General features: G+C 49.3%; 1 protein-coding gene across 12 annotated transcripts in view; it reads left to right on the top strand.

Annotated features, from left to right (window-relative positions):
- The window catches only part of LOC129063685 (myomegalin), a 161,291-nt gene that overhangs the window by 126,723 nt on the left and 13,359 nt on the right, over positions 1-21,209 (top strand). For 8 of the 12 annotated variants that reach the window (XM_054564747.1, XM_054564748.1, XM_054564741.1 and 5 more), the window contains 13 exons: positions 984-1,216; positions 4,062-4,497; positions 5,333-5,525; positions 6,411-6,530; positions 7,371-7,899; positions 9,607-9,842; positions 10,882-10,933; positions 12,169-12,392; positions 13,027-13,179; positions 15,182-15,370; positions 18,599-18,850; positions 20,107-20,238; positions 20,916-21,035. In XM_054564747.1, coding sequence (XP_054420722.1) covers positions 984-1,216; positions 4,062-4,497; positions 5,333-5,525; positions 6,411-6,530; positions 7,371-7,899; positions 9,607-9,842; positions 10,882-10,933; positions 12,169-12,392; positions 13,027-13,179; positions 15,182-15,370; positions 18,599-18,850; positions 20,107-20,238; positions 20,916-21,035 — 2,869 coding nt within the window. The remainder of the gene's footprint in view (positions 1-983; positions 1,217-4,061; positions 4,498-5,332; positions 5,526-6,410; positions 6,531-7,370; positions 7,900-9,606; positions 9,843-10,881; positions 10,934-12,168; positions 12,393-13,026; positions 13,180-15,181; positions 15,371-18,598; positions 18,851-20,106; positions 20,239-20,915; positions 21,036-21,209) is intronic. The other 4 variants (XM_054564750.1, XM_054564740.1, XM_054564745.1 and 1 more) reach the window with 1 other exon arrangement.

Raw genomic sequence — 21,209 nt, 5'->3', positions numbered from 1 at the left:
AGAAGTCAATATGATATTGGGGTATAGGATTGCTATTGGTCAGATAGTCAAAGTCTTGTACTAAAATAATTAGTCACATCCCAAGTTGAATATCATATTCAGGTTTTGGTTTCTACACTTTTAAAAGCATAGGAAAAACTTGAGAGAAACCCAAGATGAACAGTAAGAGCCTAAAAGTTAAATATTCTCATTTGAGGAAAAACGACATGATCTGCTTTAGTTGAAACACTGAGGAGTAACTTCAACAGTATTTAAAAAAAGGGAGGCAGGAAGTTGTTGCTGCCTTGCTTCCTTCTCGCATGGTTAGATTTGTAGAGTTTTGCTGGCAGCACGAGCGCAAGGGCGACCAACCGTCCAGGGAAATTGCCTGCTGGCAGGTGGCCTCACTTCAGCTTCCCAGCAGCGGTGGGGTATAAGCTCCTGCTGCCAACGAAATCGAGCTTGCTTTGTCTTACCTGCAGCTGCACCCATGTTCTGAGTCCGTGTCCGCGACTCCTGGCTGCTGAGTACCCTGAGTCCTCTCTCTCAAACACCCTGAGTTAAAGGCACAGCCCTGGGGTTTGAGCTCTAGTATCTGGGGCCGGATCTTTGCAGTCAAGGACTCCAGTGTCTTGGAGCTGAGCAGACTCTCAGGGAACTCTGGCCCCTCAGGAAGGGAAGAATCATAGCACTCACACTTTCCAGTCCTTTTTAAACCTCATGTGTTTGCCTTTTTTTTTTTTTTAATTATATGCTTGTGTTTTTTTCACACCCACCTCTGGAATCTCCTCTTCCTGCCCATGGCAACAACTCTCCCTGCTCTCTGGGGGTGTCCTCCCCACCCAAACGCGTTTCCTGGGCCCTTATGGCTGGGGAAGGCCTTGGAGGAAGCTCATTTTAGGTCTGCCTTATTTAGTTCCCATTCAAGGCTGTCTTTGAGATCTGATGTTCCTCTTGGGTCCTCTTTAATGACCTGACTTCTTTAAACCATGGTTTTCTTTCAGCTCATCAAAGTGGCTTTGGAGAAAAGTCTGGTGGCTGTGGACACCCAGAAGGTGTCTCTTCCCCCTCCGTCCCCGACAGCAGGGGATAATGACAGGGTTCTTCAGGAGGAAATGCTCCACCTGAGAGCTGAGATCCACCGGCACTTAGAGGAGAAGAGGAAAGCTGAGGGGGAACTGAAAGAGCTAAAGGCTCAAATTGAGGAAGCAGGATTCTCCTCTGTGGCCCACATCAGGTAGGACATGCCCCCAGACCGGGAGCCTGCCCACTGAGAGGCCGCCGTAGCCAGGGCTCACCTTGCTGCAGCCAAAGCATCGGTGCTGCCACGGCGCTTCTTGGTCCACATCCCAGGCCCCATGCGTTTGTGGTTCTACAAATTCTTTAGAGAAAAGTGAATAATAATTTAATAATGGTGATTGTCAATATCTACCAGTCAAATTATTCAAACAAATCTGGTTTTAATTTCATATGATGATGCTCATTATTAGCCATTTAGATGACAATCTGAATGGAAATCTAGTTGTATAACTGGTATTGTTCTTTTGAATTGACTGGAACATACAAGGAATCTCCTGGTACCCAAGATGCTTCACTGCTGTGCACACAACCAGAACAGTTTGTGAGGAGAATACCCTCCATCTCCATTCAGCTCTGTCTCAGAAGCATGAGTCCTTGAGTCATGGAACAGCAATTTTATTAATCTCTGGTATCTGTACAGAAGTGGCAAATAGCTGATTCAGTAGCTAGATTGGCCACACTGTCTTTAGTGCCTTTTTTTTCCCCCAAAAAAAGATGCTTGGGAAACATGCTGGTAACGTAGGGTTGATTCATTTATTCATTTATCCCTGATTATCTATAATCGTCATGGCCTATTGTGTAGAGCACAGCTGTGCAGATGTATAGCTTCCCATTCATGCCCTATTATTCCCCTGCCTATTATGTGCCACTGAAACATGCTTGGATCGTAGAATAATTGCAGCACTAAAGAGAACCTTGGCATCTAGCCTAATGTTCGTTACATAGTCAAGGAAACTCAGGCCTAAAAAGTTCTAGTAACTTGCTTATGGTTGTGTATGATTCCAGGACTAGAACTCTGGCTCCCAGTTTCTAAAATCACCTTTTTTTCTATACTACATACTTTGTCAAACAATTTTTGAAATATTCTTGTGCTCATGGTTCTATTTTGCTGGTTTTGTTACTCTTAGTAATCATGACATTTCTTTCCTTAAATTCTATTTAAGTATATGTTTTACTTAAACTCTTATATGTAAACTCAGCTGAGCTGTCAGAGGTAAGAACAGTATTTTCTCTTTTGGTCCTACTGTTGAACTTAGAGTCAAGCCATATGTACATATTTTTGTGGATTATTTCCTTTTCTCCTATCCTCACTAAGGATATATTTATTGATCTTAGAGAAGAAGGGACATAGAAACAGAGAGAGAAGCATTGATGTGTGAGAAACATCAATCGGTTGCCTGCAGTATGTTCCCTGGACAGGGCTTGAACCTGCCACCTTTTGGAGTACGGGGGACAGCCCTCCAACTAACTAACCACCCGGCCAGGGCGAGGGTTATTTTCCTTTTTCCCAGAGTTGCTGACCTGAAACTCTGATTTGTTTAACTCTCTACCCAACCTTAAGATTCACTGATATTGCAGAAGATGGAATTTATATAATGCATAACTTATCTCTTGTGAAGATTTTGTTGAGCTTTGATTTTATTAGTTTGTGTTATGAAAACAATAGGGTTTCCCCCAAAGCATAAAGTTAAAATATTAAATGTTTTTTCTATACTACACATGCATCCCTTTCTCTCCTTGTTACACCTCAATTTTGGTGAAATACCAGCTCCCTTTGTCTCCATTGAGGAAACTCTGTCACAGGTGGTTTGTCTGAGTTCTCTGTCCTAAAGTATTATCTTTCTTAATTTGTACTGGACAAGCTCTGCTCTTGGTTCTAAGACTTCAAGATTCTGAGAATTCAGTCTAGGGGCACAGCCAATCGCTGGTGCTTCAAGTTGTAAATCCTTCATTTCCTTTGCCTCTTCTAGTCAGCAGTTCTCAGTTTGGCACACTTGAGAAGCACCTGTGGAACTTAAGCAAAACAATAGACTATGGGCCTTAAGAAGCAAGTCATTGGATTCTGATGTTAGCGTTCCTCAGGTCTGCAGCTGGTTCAGCAGAATTGAATGATTCTCTGTTGCAGATCCTGAGCTAACCACACGTATATGTAATTTCATTTAAGCATCCAATAACTGCACTAGGGAAGTGTCGTAATCCTTATTTTATGTAGAAGGAGACCAAGGCTCAAAAAATTTAGGCGAATTGCCTATTTTTAAGTGAATTGCTTTGTTAAAGCCATGGGGGTTTTTTTGTTTTTTTTTTTAATTGCTTCCACCAACTCCACTAAAGGGTCTGGTGAGAGGAAAAAGTGGGTCTAAATGTCTTGGTGAAAATTAGCTGTTGCATCCATTTTATTCCTTTGATGTGGAGGCACTGGGGATGCAGGGCAAACGGGACAGAGTCCCTGCTCTCAGGAATACGATCCCTTGTCACAAGAGTCAGACACGAAGCAAAGTTACATAAGTACATTTGATGGAAGTTCTGATTAGTATTATTTATTTCCTCTGTGTTCCTGGGTCCCAATTTCTCATCTAGTAGTTGAAAACTGACTGATGATAATCAATAGACCTGTAGAATCCATAATAACAAATTTGTCCCAGGAAAAGTCTTTATTATTTTTTTTCTTAACAGCTTGAGTACGTACCCTTGTTCATTCCCGGGCCCACAGAAAGTTAGAACATGAGGCTGTGTGGCACGGGTAAAGACCACCAAACTGGTGTCTGAAGTTTAAGATAAATGATGGCGCTGCCACCAAGTAGCTGTGGGAGTGCGGGTAAGTCTCTTACCCGCCCTGAGCCATGACTTTCTTATTTATCAATAATAGTGTTACTGTAGGTGTCTGAGGTCGATTCATGCTCTGGCGCCTCCGAGCCTGTGATGGATTGAGATGTGGGTAAATGGGCTTTTAGGAACTGAGGTCAAGACCAGACCTGGCCCCTGATGATGTGTGCTTCCGGCAGGAACACTATGCTGAGCCTTTGCCTTGAGAACGCAGAGCTGAAAGAGCAGATGGGAGAAGCAATGTCTGATGGATGGGAGATCGAGGAGGACAAGGAGAAGGGCGAGGCGATGGTGGAGACTGTGGTGGCCAAAGGGGGTCTGAATGAGAAGAGCCTGCAGGCTGAGTTCAGAAAGCTCCAGGGAAAACTGAAGAATGCCCACAACATCATCTGCCTCCTCAAAGAACAGCTGGTGCTCAGCAGCAAGGAAGGCAATAGTAAACTTAATCCAGAGCTCCTTGCGCACCTGGCCAGGGAGAACGAAACCGTGAACGCGGAGCCGGTTTGCTCTCCTGGGAAGCACAGAGGCCAAGAAGAGGAGGATGTGATCGTGAGGCCCCGCCCCAGACCCCAGAGCCTTGACATCGGGGCTGCCCTCGCTGGGGCTGCCCGCCAGGCAAGTGTGGGATTAGGTGGAATGGCAGACCTTCGGAGGAGGGCTGGAAATGTCCATTTGAACCTCAAGCAGTTCTGCCTTGTGGGTCAGGAGGTACCAGGGAAGGGCACTTTTCCTTGCACCACAAGCGGTGGTCATAATATTCCCCACATACTTGGCCTTCAGAAAGGCTTTTACAACACTATCCCATAAATATTTCTCAAGTAATTAATTTTCTAGTAACACAGAAGGTGTTGGCAGCAAGGAGTACGACCCTGTCTCTGTCCTTCAGGTAGTCAGTATGGAGGGGAAAGATGGCCCCCAAAGAGGTCGTTTCAGTAGGCTGCAGAACAGGGATGCGGGGGGTTTTAATGCAGCCCAGGCAGGCGGTGTGTAATGACATCTTTCCCTTATCGGTGCCATTTTCATCAGAGCTCATCACAGACATCGGTTGCTGGGTCTCAGGGGGGGTTATCAGGATCCTTTTAAAGGGGAGGGGCTCTGCTGAGGATTCGGAGAGGACAGCTGGGGCAGGAATGCAGGGAGATGCGTGGGGGTTTCTGCCCGTTTCCTTTCCAACCGCTGAACAAACGTTTGCTGAGAGCTCCTCCATGGACTCAGTTGGCACTGTGCTGTGTGCTGCAGATACTAAGATGAATAAAACATCATCCCAGCTCTCCAGGAACTCCATCTGGAAAGCAAGTCACTGCCAAATGGCATGAACTGTGCTGTGACAGGCACAGGAATAAAGTCCACAGGGCTCAGAAGGGGCAGTGGTCCTCGGTGCCGGGGGCGGGGGGGATGACCTCAGACTGCCCGCATCCCTTCACTTCCCTGTGCTGGCTCCTTTTCACAGCTGGACAATCAGCCCCAAACCCGTAGCCCTGGGCCGCAGTCAGAATTTAGCCTCCCTGGACCCACCAAGCACCTACGTTCCCAGCTGGCACAATGCAAACAACGCTATCAAGATCTCCAGGAGAAGCTGCTGATATCAGAAGCCACTGTGTTTGCCCAGGCCAATCAGCTGGAGAAATACAGAGTCATGTTCAGTAAGTCTTAAGTTCCTCATCATCGAAGTGCTTGTCTTCTGCCCGAGAAGCTATGTGCTTTGCAAACTTCACTTTTCTTTTCCAACCTCAGAACAAACTCAACCCTGACCATGGTCCTAGAATTGTGGAAGTAGACGCCTACTTTAATTTAATTTGCAGGTGGCAGAGAAGAATGTTTGCAGTGAGAGCGTAGGGAGGAAATGGGCTAACATCGAGGTCTGGTGATTTCTGGTATAGTCAGCAAACCGCCTTACGTCACTCACGTGTGCTAATTGTTTCTATTCTGCTTTTCTTTGCACCACATCTGATTCTTCAAAAATGTATCTTCACTGTTAGTCTAGAGTCAGTGTTTTCCTATCGAACTTCCTGCAGTGATGGAAATGTTCTATATATTGCTTGTGGTTATTGAGCACATAAAATCTGGCTAGTTCAAGTTGGGAATTTTAAGTTTTATTTAACTTTAATTAATTTAACATAAAATGGTCACATGTGGCTAGTAGCTACCTTATTGGACAGTGCAGATCTAGGTGTCTTGGGATTCTAAATTAGTTCAGCTCCATCCAAGTATTTACTGAGCTTCTGTGGATAAGACACTTGCTAGTTGCACTGGAGCTTCTAGAGGTGAGAGTATACAATGCCTGTCTAAAGACATCTGGTCCCAACTAAGCGTCGGTTATCTGTAGGGGAGCTCATCAGTGGCAAACACAGACTTACCCTGGTGGAGGAAGTCCTGCCACCTGGAGAGGGTGGTCCCTTCTGCCACACGAGTCCAAAGAAGCTTCTGCCCCTCTCTGGATCTGACTCCCTGCCCCTAAGGGCCAGCGTATGTGCCACTGATTATGTGAGAAACTCAGATACCCTGTAACATCCTCTGTCTCTTCCAAGCAGGTGAATCATCAGTGAAGCAGGTCAGCAAGCAGGTTCAGGTGGACCTCCAGGACCTGGGCTATGAGACCTGTGGCCGAAGTGAGAATGAGGCTGAGCGGGAAGAGAGTACCAGCCCCGGTAAGAGAATGCATGTGGGCCCGCTTTCCCTCCCCTAAGTCAGCTTTCACATCTGGGTGCTGTTGGCCAACTTCACACCTGATGAGGAGGAGGGATGGGGGGTGTGGTAGACTGAAGTAGACAGAGAGGGACAGGAAGCTTGGAGGAAAACTTTTTAAGATTTTATTTATTTATTTTTAGAGAGGGGGAAGGGAGGGAGAAAGGGAGAGACACATCAATGTGAGAGAGAAACATGGATCGGTTGCCTCTCATACATACCCCAGATGGGGACCAAACTTGTAACCCAGGCATGTACCCTGACCGGGAATCAAACCAGCAGCTTTTTGTTTTGTGGGATGATGCCCAACCAACTGAACTACACTGGTCGGGGCTGGAGGAAAACTGTCGCTCAAGATGAGGCTGAGTGTGAGTTTGAATTTCTAGAATTAGTTTCCAACATACTGCTGTTAAAGAAAAAACTGTTTTATCCAACTGATTTTTATTTAAAAAAAAATACTAAGTCTTATTAATGAAAAGACCAAATCAGCTTTTGGGAATGTGCAAATCATAAGTTAAAAAATTGTTTCTCTATTATAAAAGGACTTTGACTGTAGGGACACCCACCAAACTTAAATCGAGAAGAGGAGAAAAACACTCAGTAACACAGGGGGTGGCCAGCGCCTGTCCCGCAGGGCTGTTGGGAGGATGAGGAGTTGCTGTACTTGAATGCTAGTCCAGTGCCAGGGCTGAATAAAGTGCTGCTTCAAGGTTGTTCTCGTAACTATTGACCAAGCCTGCCTCCCCTCGGAGGGAGAGGCTATGCCCAGCTCTATTCAGGAAGACGTCTTTGTCTCTCCCCAGAGTGCGAGGAGCACGACAGCCCCAGGGAGATGGTCCTCATGGAGGGGCTGTGCTCTCAGCAGGCGCGCCTGGGCTCCACGCTGGCCGGCCCCCCCGGGAACAAGCCCTTGGAGAGCCAGCTGGGAAAGCAGGAGGCGTTCCAGGCACATGGGAAGTCAGAAGACATCTCTGTCCTCCATAAGGACATCCGAGATCTGAAGGCCCAGCTGCAGGCCGCCAACAAGATCATTCAAAACCTCAAGAGCCGGGTGCGGTCTCTCTCAGTGACAAGCGATTATTCGTCTAGTCTGGAGAGACCCCGGAAGCTGAAGGCCATTGGCACCCTCGAGGGATCCTCACCTCATAGTGTCACTGATGAGGATGAGGGGTGGCTGTCTGATGGCACTGGAGCTTTCTACCCTCCAGGGCTTCAGGCTAAAAAGGATCTGGAGAGCCTGATCCAGAGAGTGTCCCAGCTGGAGGCCCAGCTCCCAAAAACGGGACTAGAAGGGAAGCTGGCTGAGGAGCTGAGATCAGCCTCGTGGCCTGGGTAAGGGAAGCGTTCGTTGGACCCCTATGTCACTGATGATGGCTGAGTTCATGCTTGCAGTAGGGTAGCCAGACAGGCAGAAGAGAAAACCCGACAGGGCGCTTCTTTCATTAATTGACGTAGGTCTGAAGAGAAGACAGGGAAGCGACTAGCAGGGCACTGGATGGCGGCCCCATCCTGGAGAGGCCAGGGCTCTGGGATTTCCTCCCAGGAATATATTAGTAGAGTGACAACACCTACAGTGTAACAGTAACACTGAAGTTAGACTGCCTGGGTTTGAGTCTTGGCTCTGGCACTTAGTGTGCAACCTACTTAGTCTTTCTGAGCCTATTTTCTTACATATTAAATAAGGATAATAAGAGAACTTATCTCAAAGGGTAGTATTAGGTTTAAATGAATTAATACAAGTACTTATAATAATGCCTGGTATATACAGGGTCCAGCAGAAGTAACATCTGCTTGAGTGTGGTTGGTAGGGTAATAATATGGGTGTAATAATTTATCATTTTAATTTGAACATTTCACCTAAAATTCCATATGGTGTGCTTGAATGTGATATTGTTATGTTGTGGAATTACATGATTGTGATTACATGATTATAATTACAGAATTATGAATTTGTAAAAAAATTTGTAATAAAAAAGGGGCATTGTTTGTGCTGGACCCTGTATTGGGCTCTCAGTACTATTTTCCATAATTATTACTGTTCTTGATACTTTTGAAAAACACGGGATATCTGTCCTGGTTATCGGTGTTGAGTAACAAACCACCCCAAAACTTAGACAATAGTTTATGTGGATTGACCAGGCTCAGCTGAGTGACTCTCACTTGGGGGTCTCTCATGTGGCTACCGTCAGGTGGTAGGCAGGGCTGAAGTCATCCGAAAGGTCTGGCTGGGCTGGATATGGCTTCTTCATTGACAAGTCTGGTGACTCTGCTCCTTGGCCCCTCTTTCTCTTCACGTGGCTTCTTTCCCCAGGCCTCTCCTCCTGGCATGGGCCTCTCACAGGACAGCGGTGTCAGGGTAGTTTCAGCTCTACATGGCATGGGCTTCCAAGAGGCAGGAAGGGGAAGCTGCAAGACCAGTTAAGGCCTACTCTGGACTTGGCACAGTGTCACTTCCACTATATTATTTGGTTGGAAGTAGTCACAGAGCCCAGTTAGATTTAAGGAGATGGAGAATTGCCTCTCCCTGCTGTCAAAAGAGCAGCAAAGCCTCGTTGCTGAAGGGCAATGGAATGGGAGCTGCGTAATGGCCATCTTTGCAATACAATCTGCCAATAATATAGATGGTCTTAGAAATAGAACATATGAAAGGTCCTATCCAGACTTAGGGTTAAGTGAGTCTATTCAGTTTAGTTTTAGTGTTTATTTAGTATATACTCAATAGACATACTTAGCATTTATTGCCACCTGGGAGTCCACATTGTACCAGTGCTGTAAGGGGTGTAAAATATTATGGCTGTCTTTCCCCCACAGAACGTACGATTCACTTTTGGTCATATGACTAACATATATAGAACAGCGGTATAAATTGTTTGATGCAGTGGTTTGTCAGAGAAGAATTTACTCTTAAACGCCTGTCCTTTGGCTTCTGTGCCAGAATGCCACTTCAGGGGGATCCCTAGAGATTTTCTCACAGAAGCCTCAATAACCTATCATTCACTCTTTGCCATTTTTACTCTTTCTTCTTCATCCCTGCATTAGGAAATATGATTCCCTGATTCAGGATCAGGCCCGAGAACTATCCTACTTACGCCAGAAAATACGAGAAGGGAGAGGTATCTGCTATCTTCTCATCCAGCATGCAAAAGATACAGTAAAATCTTTTGAGGACCTCCTAAGGAGCAATGACATTGACTACTACCTGGGACAGAGCTTCCGGGAGCAACTCGCCCAGGGAAGCCAGCTGACAGAGCGACTCAGCAGCAAACTCAGCACTAGTGAGTTGGCCACAGGGCTTTGGGACACCCTCGGTCACTCTCACAGCCCCCAGGCCCCGGTGGCCGCCACACTTCCACCTCAACCCTTTAGCTCAGGACCCAACGTCCACTCCATTCCGCATGGCCCTTACAAGACCAGACCTGTAAATAAGAAGGGTGGGAAGCAGAGAAACACACAGGGTTGGAGAGGCCTTGATTACCACTGTAGGTACGTGATCACTTATGGAATGGGACCTTTAGGGAGGGGGTCTGCTGCGCCCATCCAGTGCTAAGGGGCAGAGAGGGAGATGAGATCAGAGGACCTTGTGATAGTGAAAAGAGCCCTGAGCTTAGAACTGCAAGACCCAAGCTCTAGCCTGGGGTTGCCATGAGTTTGCTTAGGGCATATGAATTATCTTTTGGTGTCTCTGTTTCTTCATTTATTGCGTGGTATCATAGAGGAATGTAATTCAAATATACAATAGCTAAAGTACGACGCCCTTTTGGACATGGTTTAAGTATGATTGTCATAGTACAAGGGCTAGGAATGTCGGTTGTTATTGGAGCTCTTTGCTTAGAGAGAACTTCCTGAGGACAGCAGGATCGGTCTTCGGGGCCAACCATGTCTCACCTGGTAGCTGGTGCTAAGGTGGGGCTCCGCTGTTATACGTCTCAGAGAAAGATTGAAGGTTCTACAGGAAAGCTGGGATGGGACACACAGCTGTGCAACTGGCAGTCAGTAGGGGGCAGGCTTGGAGGCCAGATTATCCCAGAGGGAAGCTGGGCAAGTGCCTTTTAAACTTTTTGGTGTTGATTTAGGGCAAAGGAAGCCATGGTGGCGATCCCCAGGCCTGGATGGCCTGCAGCATGAGCTCAGGAAGCCTGCTGGGTCTCTTCTCTAAAGACACACTCTGGGGCCTCCCAGCATAGTTCTCCCACACACCCTGGACACACAGAGAGCAAACATTATTCTCAACACAAATAGGCTTCTGCATTTATAATGTGCAAAGTGGGACCTGCTTAATTAATTTACTGTTTGTTTTCTGAATTTGGTTTGTAGAGGATCATAAAAGTGAGAAAGATCAAGCTGGACTTGAGCCACTGGCCCTCAGGTAATTCAGACTGGATCTGGTCAGGGGACCAGGAACAAGGCCCAAGGGGTTAAGTGTGGCTGCAACTTCACAAATCAGAGGTGGGGGGCTGGGGAGAAGGCAAATGCTGATTGTAATGAATTCATTTATTCATGGAACACTTTACTATTGTTTTTAACCTAATTCTTTACTCTCTTTTGATCCTGTTCTGTTGATTTCTATTTGCATATTTATTCTTCAGACTTGGTAACACAGAGTCAGTCTGATTAAAAGTGAACTAACCATGTTTCAGGGGTCCTTGTCATCACCAAGGGTCTCCTCTGCTTCCCCTCTGTAAGTTTATATATTTTTAAGTTGAATTTATTGTGGTGACATTGGTTCACAAAACCATACAAGTTTCAAGTGTGCAACTCAATAAAACATCCTTTGCACACTGCATCATGTGCCCATTAGCCCAGGCCAAGTCTCTTTTCCCCCATGTGTTTAAAGACCAGGGTGTACTTTTTTCACCAGGTGGGCTTACCCCCAGTGGAGTTGGCACTAAAGCCATCCAATTTCCTTAGGAAAAAAAGAATTATATTACAGTTCCTGGTGAAAAAGGCCTAGGCATTGGAGATCCCTGGGTTGCTGCGGTGCTTAGAAACCAGTTTTCAATGAGTCACTGCATGCGGCCTCAAAATGCACAATAAAATATGGGCTCAGAGTTGTAGCCACTAGTTTGAGCCATTTGTGTCATGAGTGTGTTTTAGACCATACAGTGCTTCTCAAAATATTAGTGCAGCATAAAGTGTTTTTGGTTTTGCTTTTATTTTCATTTCGAATCCATCAGATGCACACGTGGTCTGTATCTCAGTCATCCTGATGAGTTCACTCATTGTATTCGCGGATGTTAAGGCAATGCCAGACTGCTCTGTGTTTCGCAGTGCTTACCTTCCATTTCTGTCTCCGTGCTGGAGACAGGTAGCCATCAGTTCTCAGGCTGCAGCCATCGTGGGGACCGTGCTTTAAGCGGTGGTGCCTTAGAGGGCTCGCCCGGTCTCTGCTAGTCCTCCCCGTATCATGTGGCCAGTGCACGGGGGAGTTATTGCTTCCCCTCCCTCTGCACCCTGCCTTCTCCTAATTAGAGATGAGTTATTTTGATTGTTCTCTGCAGGAACGGTCCCCTTGACTTCTGTGGCTTTTCCCATGTGCCTCCGTCAGGGGGTAGGCAGTCTGGTGACCTTGATTTCATCTGTTGTCCTCCTTCTCCCCACTAGGCTCAGCAGGGAGCTGCAGGAGAAGGAGAAGGTGATTGAAGTCCTGCAGGCCAAGCTGGATGCGCGCTCCCTCACGCCCCCCAGCAGCCGTGCCTTGTCCGACTCCCCCCGTTCTCCCAGCAGCTCGTCCTTCCTGTCTGACGAGCTGGAAGCCTGCTCTGACATGGACATAGCCAGCGAGTACCCACACTATGAGGAGAAGAAAGCTCCGCCTGGTCACCCAGGTAGCTTCCGCTGTCTGAGTGGCACCCCTTTAGGCTGAGAGGAGACCTCCGTAGCCGGGCCTTATACACCCACCTTGGTGTGAATCAGACTGAACACGGCTCTGGGACCAAGTGCCAAGCACAGGTCCCAGTGGATCAGGATGTTTGTTGTGCTCCTGACTCTACTAGTTACCCCTGTCACCAGAGCTCCACAGCATGCGCATGCTGGTAGACCTAAGGCGAGGCACAGTGGGGAGACTGAGGAAGCTCTTAGTGGACTTTTCTTCCCCAGTGTCTCAGGAGCACAGAGTCTGTCTGGCTGTCCCTCTTCTTTAAGATGGGACATCTGTTCCTTCCTGCAGTGCTCTCATTAGCTGCAGCTCCTGAACAGCACCCCGCAGATGCTGCGCATCTTGTTTCTTATTACAGGACGTGCCATTTTCCTGGTTCGAGGCCCTCCCCTCCGCACCACCTCTGAGGTGGCTTGCCTCACTGAAGGCGCTGTCTGTGCACAAGGAAGCGAACCTTGCTCACAGTGCTTGTGCTTGGTGCTTTCCCTGAAAGCAAGGCTCCTCCCTGGTACCCCTGCTGAACTGTCAGGCCAGATTCCAGTTCTCTGTGGAACATCATTTTCTTTCATTCGTGGGTTTTGTAGATTCCATCCATCATTCAAGTCATTCTGCTGTACTGTCTTCTAAACCATCATCCACCACCACTCCTCCAGGGGTTAAGGCCGAGCCCAGCAGCAGCCCCAGCAGCTTGCCTGCTCCCCAGAACCGGCCGCGGGAGGCCGGCCAGGGCCAGCCAGGTACGCGCCGGTCAGCCGGCAGGGGCCCCCTCCCCTCCTCCAGCTGCCTGTTTGACCTTTCTTCAGGGACAGATGTCTCTCCTGTTGGGGGCTCACTGGCATTAGATCCTAGACGAAATGAAGAGACCATCCACATTTGCTGTGTCTGACTTTCCTTTGTTTGAAATATTTTAGAAAAATCAGTAATCCACAACAGGCTTTGGGCTCCATATAAATTCTGACCAGTAGTTAACTAATCATTTTTAAATAAACATTTTCATTTCCTTCTCTCATTTCACCCTGGGGAGCAAAGAGGCAAAATGTTTCTCCCAGGATTATAATAGCCAAAGAAAAAAAAGACAAGTTCACATCTACAGCTCCCCTGTACGTGTACCCATTTTATCTGCGCCACAGCCTCGCAGTAGGTGGGGCTGCGTACTTCCTAGCTGAGGAGCCTCAGTGTCTGCAAACAGGATTCTGTTCATTCAGGGTTTATGAACGGGTTGGCAGTCCTTGAGGTGTACATGGTGCATATCCTGGGGCCAGTGAGAGGGGTACATTTCATTTACCTGCCTCAGCGTAGGCGCAGGGGTGCGCTGTTTAATTGCTGGTCTGCACCGGCCATGGTGCAGGGGAAGGGCAAACCTTGCCTTGGCTCCCTACCCCCACCCCTCTCTGGCCACTGTCTTCAAGGTGTTGTGTGGTGAGGTCGGATTTGTGTAGCGGTGCCCCCAGAAAGCACACTGCTTCCTTCTGTCACCTCGTCTCTCCTGGGAACAAGGCTGCCAAAATCGTAAGGCGCAGGATGTGTCCGAGTCTTTCTGAGCCTGAGCTCAACTTCCTGGCCACGGCGAGCAGCAGCTGCACCAGGAACCTGTGGGGAGAAGCTGCTCACCTAGCGCAGTAGACACCTGCAGAAATGCTTTGGGGTCAAACAGAGCAGAAGGCCAAGGATTTTAAAATCAGAACGTCTCCCCGAAGGATGCCTGGGCTGTGTCACCTGGCAGTTTGGGTGTCTTTGCAGCACTGGTCTGACACCGTGTCAGCATCCTGGGCCAGCAAGTGTGATTTAGAATGTAATCGTCCTCTTCCATGTGAGACATTCTCCACGGCCCAGGCTGGGTTTCTGCTCTCTCCATGGGCTGCCTGCCCTATCGCTGTTTTTAAGGAAGAAGAGGCAGATGCAAACATCAGAATTTCCCAGGGTTCCTTTCTGTAGGTGAGCTGCATGATGATCACCTGCAGAAATTTGTTTCAGTGCACATTCCCAAGCTCTCCTCCCAGAGTTTGTGATTCAGTTGGTTTGCACCAGGGCTCAAAGAGTCTGTGTGTGTGAAGAATTTTTCCCAAGTGATAAGAATGCCCAGACAGGTTTGTAAGCCACTCTGTCTAGGTCTCTTTGTGGAGGCCTCTATTTTTCATTTGGTGAATGAACATACTGATTTGGGATTCTGAAATCTGTTTCCACCAGTTTTTAATTGCATGCATTAATAGTGCAAATTTTCCCACAGTCCTAGTCTACTCCTGCCGGCCTCAGGGTGAGCCCTGGTGCTTTCAGGAAAGGAGTTCTAGGTGTAGGGAGAGTCTTGTCACAGGGCAAGGACAGGCACACGCAGGGAGCAGCACCCCAGGGCCCTTGAAAGCACTCAGACTCGGCTGCCCCGACCTGGCTGTGGCCAGGACTGCTGGGAGGGACGGCGGCTGCCGGGGGTACCATAATGCCGTGTTGCCCTCTGTAGCCAGTTGTTTTCAAGATGAGCACAGAATGTCAATGCAGGGTAGCCCTGGCAGGGGAGAGGGAGGAGGGGTCCGCCAGGCCAGCCTCCTGGGTGGCAGTGCTCACCCTAGGCTGTGGCAGTGATCACTCTTAGCTGTCCCAGGCAGCACTGCATGGAGCGATAGCCACTTCCCAAGGAGACGTCTGGTTAGGAAATAGTTTCATCTTCTCCATCTTTTACCCACTCCTTTCTCTCTCTTTCTGTCTAATGATGTCTCTACTTTCTCCCAAACTTTCTGTTTCCAGGCCTTCATTTCTCCTCCATACCCACTGGGCTGGTTAGCCTCCCCCAGGCACCGTTGCCCCCAGTTCTACCCAGCTTCCAGCCTTTCTGCTCCACTGGCCCTCCCCTCCTTGGCTGCTGTGAGACACCCGCGGTCTCCTTGGCCGAGGCCCAACAGGAGCTGCAGATGCTGCAGAAGCAATTGGGAGAAAGTGAGCACTTCTGCCACATTTGTGTGCTTGCGAGTGGCAGCCCTCTCCCCGGCCCCTGTGTGGCTCTGCATGGCTTGGTGGCAGAGTTCTAAAAATAGCCTAGGGACACACATTACCTGTGGATGATGGCAGGATAACTCTGCTTGCTTTTTTATTTTGTTAATGTGTATTCACTGTTGTTTTCTGGGGTGTGTGTCTCATCTGTTCACTGGGCCCTAGACCCGGTGCTTCTGCCACCGCTGACAGTGTGGAATACCCCCAAGTGTGCTGAAAGCCCGACTCACTGGTGCCATGCTTGCTGGCAGGCTGTGGGAGAGAGCCTTGAGGCTTGCCCGTGCAGGATGAAGCGGCTGTGACAAAGACGGCCATGTTCAATGGGGTCCACTCCGTGGCCGTTGTACTCGCTGCTGTGAAATGCTTTGCCCCCCCTCCCCACCCCGCCACAACCAAGTTCACATCCTGACATCCTCAGGCACGGGCCACAGAAGGTGGTAGTAGAGGGATTCAGGAGGGGGACAGCCTGTTTTCCTAGTGCACAAGGTTTGTTTCTGCCCCTGGCCAGGGGACATGTGGGCAGCTAGAACTAGAAGCACAGCTGTGGTTTCTGCTTGTGAATTCTGCCCTCTGACTCACAGAAAGACTTGGTGTTACATAGTCACAAATTCATAAACTGTATACAGTCATTTTTTAGAGATGGGTTTGATGTATATTGGGGCTAGATGCCTCCTCATAAAATTTTTCTGTTTGATCTCTTATAGCTTAGAAAAAATAAGAAAAGAACCTCACACCATTAATTTGCTTTCTAGTAGCATTTTAAAAAATTACTAGGAAGCAGTTTGCAACTACCTTAAGACAACATTTTGTGCCTACAGAGAAGCTCGGATGAGCCAGAGATTGATGGTAAGGATCGCCACACCAAGGGAGTGCAGGGACCTAAGACCACAGCCAAGAATTTGTACGTCCGAATCCTTAAATGTCATTTGGACCTGTTTATTTCTCTTGTCAACCTTGAAAATGGATATACTGCCCCCTGTTTGATTTTCAGAACCAGGTAGACTAAGACTATTTTTAGGAGTTTGTACATCTTCCTTTCCTCAGGCAGTGAAGTCTAAGAGGCTACCTTTTGCTTTTCCACTCTCATAGGTACAACAATCTAGGCTTATATAGCAAGATGAACCTGATCTTACCTGAGCCTCACACAACTTGCATGGTAGGGAGAGCCAGAGAGGAGAACTAAGGCTCAAGGAAGTAAAGCTACTTGTTCAAGGTCACTAGTAAGTGGGAGAGAGGGGCCTGGATCTGGATCTTCTTCAGAGCTTGAGCTGAGCTCAGATGAGCAAATGCTGGAGTCCCCTTGCAAGTTTTTGCCCTCTCTCTAGAAACCAGTGGAAAGTGCTGGTGTGTCTGGCCTAGCGCTTATCGTTGCAGCAGTTCTGGAAACAACAACTGATGGATAACAAATATGTCCCATGCCAAAATGGCATGAGTGTCCTCTAGCCTACTTTTTTCCCCTTTACCTTCCCACAGTTGTTAGTTGTCCAAAGGGATATGTAAAAGGAGAGCACTGCATAAAAAGGGGTCTGGTGATGTGGGTCGAAGTCATGTGTAGTCTGAGGTGTCGACCAGAGTTGGGGTGGTCCCAGCGTTCATGAGGAAGACTGTATCCCCTTCTTTGCCCTCCTGAGGTGTGGTCCTCTCCACGGGATCATTGGTTACCAGCATTCCTTTCTGCATTGAACAAGCTTCCATGTGGACAGTGGTGCATGGCAGGTTCTCAGGTCACTGTGGGGCTTAAAACCTTGAGCAAGAGTCTGTCTGGTGTCTTTGCGGGGCTGAGGGCACATGTTCTGTATTGCGTGGCCGGGGAGGCTGGGAAATGAGAACACTGATCATGGCACCGACAGACTTGAACCTCCCAGGACCTTGGTTAGAGAGTAGGCTGACTGTCAATAACCGAGTTCCCCCTTTGCCCTATGTTGGGGTAGGAAGAGGTAGGAAACCACATCTTTATTGAATCCCAAGTAAAATTCAGAGGCCTACATGTTTCATCTCCTTCAAAATGCAAGGCCTCATTTCAGAGATTTGCTAATGAAATCTGTATTTTGCACATTGAGGAAGAAAAGACCCAAAACAATGTTTTTCAAATTTTGCTGCCTATTAAAACCACCTAGGATGATTTAAAAAACATCCAGCACCCAAGCTGTTCCCTGTACCAATCACGCCAGCATCTTTGGGGGACCAGGCCTCAGTATATTGACATGTTTTTACATTGCCCTAAGTGTTCCCGGGATATAGCCAGATTTGAACACCAGCTATAAAAAGAGATAGAAACTGGCCACTGCCAATTGCATTAACCCCCCAGGGGAGTCCAGCCTGGCAGGGGAAAATCTGACCTCACTGTTTGCGTAAGTGGAGCTACCCGTTCACCCTGCTGCCATGTGTGTAACCCCTGATGAAAGCAGTTGTGTGAATACGAATATCCTAAACTCCAGGCCTGCCTGCCTCTCTGCAAGCTGGGCTTCTTTTAGCATAGAAGCCAAGGTGATGGTGCTCAAGGGAAAGCACCATGAAAGCCTACAACCCATGAAAGCATCAGCCTACAGAAGGAAGGGCCTCCCTTCCTCCGTGGAAGAATCTTCAGGGACCCTTCAGACAGGAGCGATGAATCATGTTGGGTGAGGGCTCATTGCTGCTTGCCTGCCATAGAGCCTTCCCCAGGCTCAGCGAAGAGCCCTTCAGTCTGGAGAAACTGGGGTGACTGCGTCTACCTGGATCTCATCTCCCCTTTCTCCTCTCACAGCCCCAAAGGAGAAAGGGAAAAATAACTGGTTAGCTTCTGAGGAAGACAGGCACTCATAGGCCAACAAAAGATGCCTGTCCACGGTTGTGCTCAGTGGTACATCCCGTCACATCCTTGACTTTAGGAGTGAGTTCTGCTCCTGGAAGTTTCCTGGACTCTGTCATAGGGATTATAACAGGGGCCAGGAGTGGGCCACTGGACTTCTCTTTTGCTCACATGGGTGACTAGCAGATACTTTATCCACCCCCTACCTCTTAGTGTCTCACGATGGCAAATGCATGACCTCCAGGTTATGAGTCTTCACCTAATTGGTATGCACAGTGGGCTGGAATGTTGCTGACATCCCACTTGTCCCCTACAGTGTCCGTTCTTAACCATCACACGCTTCCCCTCTGGTGCTGTTTCTCACGCATGTTTCCTTTGCCCAGGTGTCAACACTGGCCATCCCACCTCCCCAGCTACGCTGCGGGGCAACCCCTTAGAAGCCAGCTCTTCCCACCACCTGAACGCTGCCCAGCCCCCCTCCCCTCCGAGGGGCACCCTAGAACTGGGCGGGATCCTGGAGCCCAGGTACCTGGGCAGCAGTGGCCAGTGGGATATGATGAGACCTCAGAAAGGGAGCGTATCTGGGGACCTCTCCTCAGGCTCCTCCGTGTGCCAGCTGAACTCCAAACCCACAGGTAAAGAAAGCTGAAATCCCATTTAGAGTCTACCCCTTTGCCCGCCAGGCAGCGCGTTTCCACGTCTCCTGTAGCTCTGGCTCACGGAGTGGGGATGACACAAAGGGACATAGCAGTGCTCCGCACAGCCTCACCCCCCCTGCCCAGGGCCTCAGTGCTGTGCAGTGTGGGAAAGTCAGGCCCCCACCCCCACCGTGCTCTCCCATTCACACCCTCCCTCCCTGCATCCTGAGCCCTGGCAGCTGCCCTAGGACCCTCCCAGAGTGCCAGGCACCAGCGCTCACAGGATGCTCTTCCACTGGTCAGAGGTTGTTACAGAAAGGGCAGCCGTTCCTACCCAGCTCCCTGCCCCATAAGTATACCCTGTGTACAAAACCCAGCTCACTGCTGAGTCTCCCAGTTGGGGCTGGGAGACATTGCAACACGTGGACAGGTTAGCTGCACAGCTGAACGCTGGGGTGCGGCTCCATTCAACAGTAAGACGATTATCATTTTCAGAAAAAGACAGAGCCTGAAGCACAATGGTGCAGGTGGTTGTAGTCTGTCGTTGGCACCATTCCTATTCTCTTTTCTGCGTCTTCTATCCTTTCCTTGGAGGAACTCCCTCCCCCTCCCTCGCAGCCTTCAGGGCAGTGGCTGCCCCCCTTCTGTCCCTCCTGTTGAAGGCAGAGGGAGGGCAGCATTCAGGACCTTTAACTGCACTGCACCGGGGAGGGGGGTGAGTTTGTGTTCATGATGTTTGACCTGAGGCCTTCTCTCAGAGAGGGAGGAAGAGCTTTGTTTCTTGCTAAACAATGTTCAATCAATATCATCAGTATCAGTAAGAGGAGAGGTATTAGGGTGGTAGGAGACCTTCCCTGCCGCACCCAAAATCACACTCGGGAGGCGGCCCCACCTTTCCGCCTGCTAGGCAGGCCCTGTCCACAGACTTTAGTTATTTTCCTAAACCATGTGGAACTCTCTTAAACTCACTAATTATACTGGTAACTGCACACTTACACCAGTAACTCCATTGCACTTAGTCCTGTGTGGGAGGAAGCCATGGGGCTTGCTTAGCACCGGGCTGTCCTGTGTTTGAAAGTGCCCTGTGTTCCTGGTGCCCATGTGAGAGGGTGCAGTTGGCAGAAGGATGGCGATGTTTAGGAATCTTCCTGAGAGGACAGTGAGCCAGTGCCCCCTGCCCCCCAAAATGGGCCCCGCCGGTGACCAGGATTCTCCATCCCCGACCTCTCTCCTGTCCTGATGGGTGGCTACAGGGGCTGACCTGCTAGAGGAGCATCTCGGTGAAATCCGGAACCTGCGCCAGCGCCTGGAGGAGTCCATCTGCATTAATGACCGCCTGCGCGAGCAGCTGGAACACCGGCTCAGCTCCACGGCCCGCGGAAGCGGTAGGACCGCCCCAGGCTCGTGATGCTGGTCACATGTAGGGTGTTTCTGGAGGGAGGGCCCTCGGGCAGAGCTTCGCAGTATTCAGCGGTTTGCTTCACCCCAGTTGTTCCCTGCAAACGGTCCAGCGAGGCAGCTGGGCGAGCAGCCTTATCCTTACTTGGGTGATGTAGGGGAGCTCAGAGAGCAACCCTCCTCACGGCAGAACCACCAATGCCTGGCCCCCAGCCATCTGACTGCTCATGCCATCCTTCATCTGCTCACCTGCTTCCTGCTCACCCCTCTGCATCCTTGTCATGTGGTTGGCAAGTGATAGAGCCAGGTCTCAGAGACCCTCCTCCAGCCACTTACCCAGGCGGCCTTTCCCGCTCCCCCTCCCCGCCGGTGCGGTCACTGGGGTGCCATCCCTCCCACACACCTTGCTCTGCCCACAGCTCAGCAGCAGCTATTTAGGGGAACGGGAGTCCCTAAGGACTGCAGTGAGGGGGCGGTGTGCAGCAGAAGACCCCCAAGAGGAGGACACGAAGCCAGGCCTTCAGGCCACCAGGCTTCGGCCCAGGAATGAGTCCTCAGGGTTTTGTGCTGGGTTGGGACAGTAGCTTTGGACACAGAAGGGGCATCTTCTGATAGCATCTGTTACCCAGTGGCGTAATTTGCCTGCTTGAACTTTCCGGAACAGGAACCACCTCTCACTTCTGTAGTCAGGGCCCGGAGACCACGCCTCAGCTGTACAATGAGAACAGAATCCTTAGGGAGGAAAACCGGAGCCTTCAGGCTCAGCTGAGTCACGTTTCCAGAGGTAGGTGGTCAAAAGCCACAGTGCAGTCACTCTTGCGTCCCTTTCTTCCCTGGCCACACCAATTACCGACTGGAGAAACCGAGAGGAAGTAGACGTAACAGCGACCCAGGCCTGCCAACCCAGAATTCCTGTAGCTGTTCCCCAGCTGGGAGGGGCTGCTCCTGAGAGGTGCCA

The sequence above is a fragment of the Pteronotus mesoamericanus genome, unplaced genomic scaffold (assembly GCF_021234165.1).
Source record: "Pteronotus mesoamericanus isolate MK-2021 breed Mesoamerican mustached bat unplaced genomic scaffold, CSHL_Meso_final scaffold_99, whole genome shotgun sequence".
Taxonomy (NCBI): Eukaryota; Metazoa; Chordata; class Mammalia; order Chiroptera; family Mormoopidae; genus Pteronotus; species Pteronotus mesoamericanus.
This window is presented reverse-complemented; position numbering and strand designations above follow the sequence as displayed.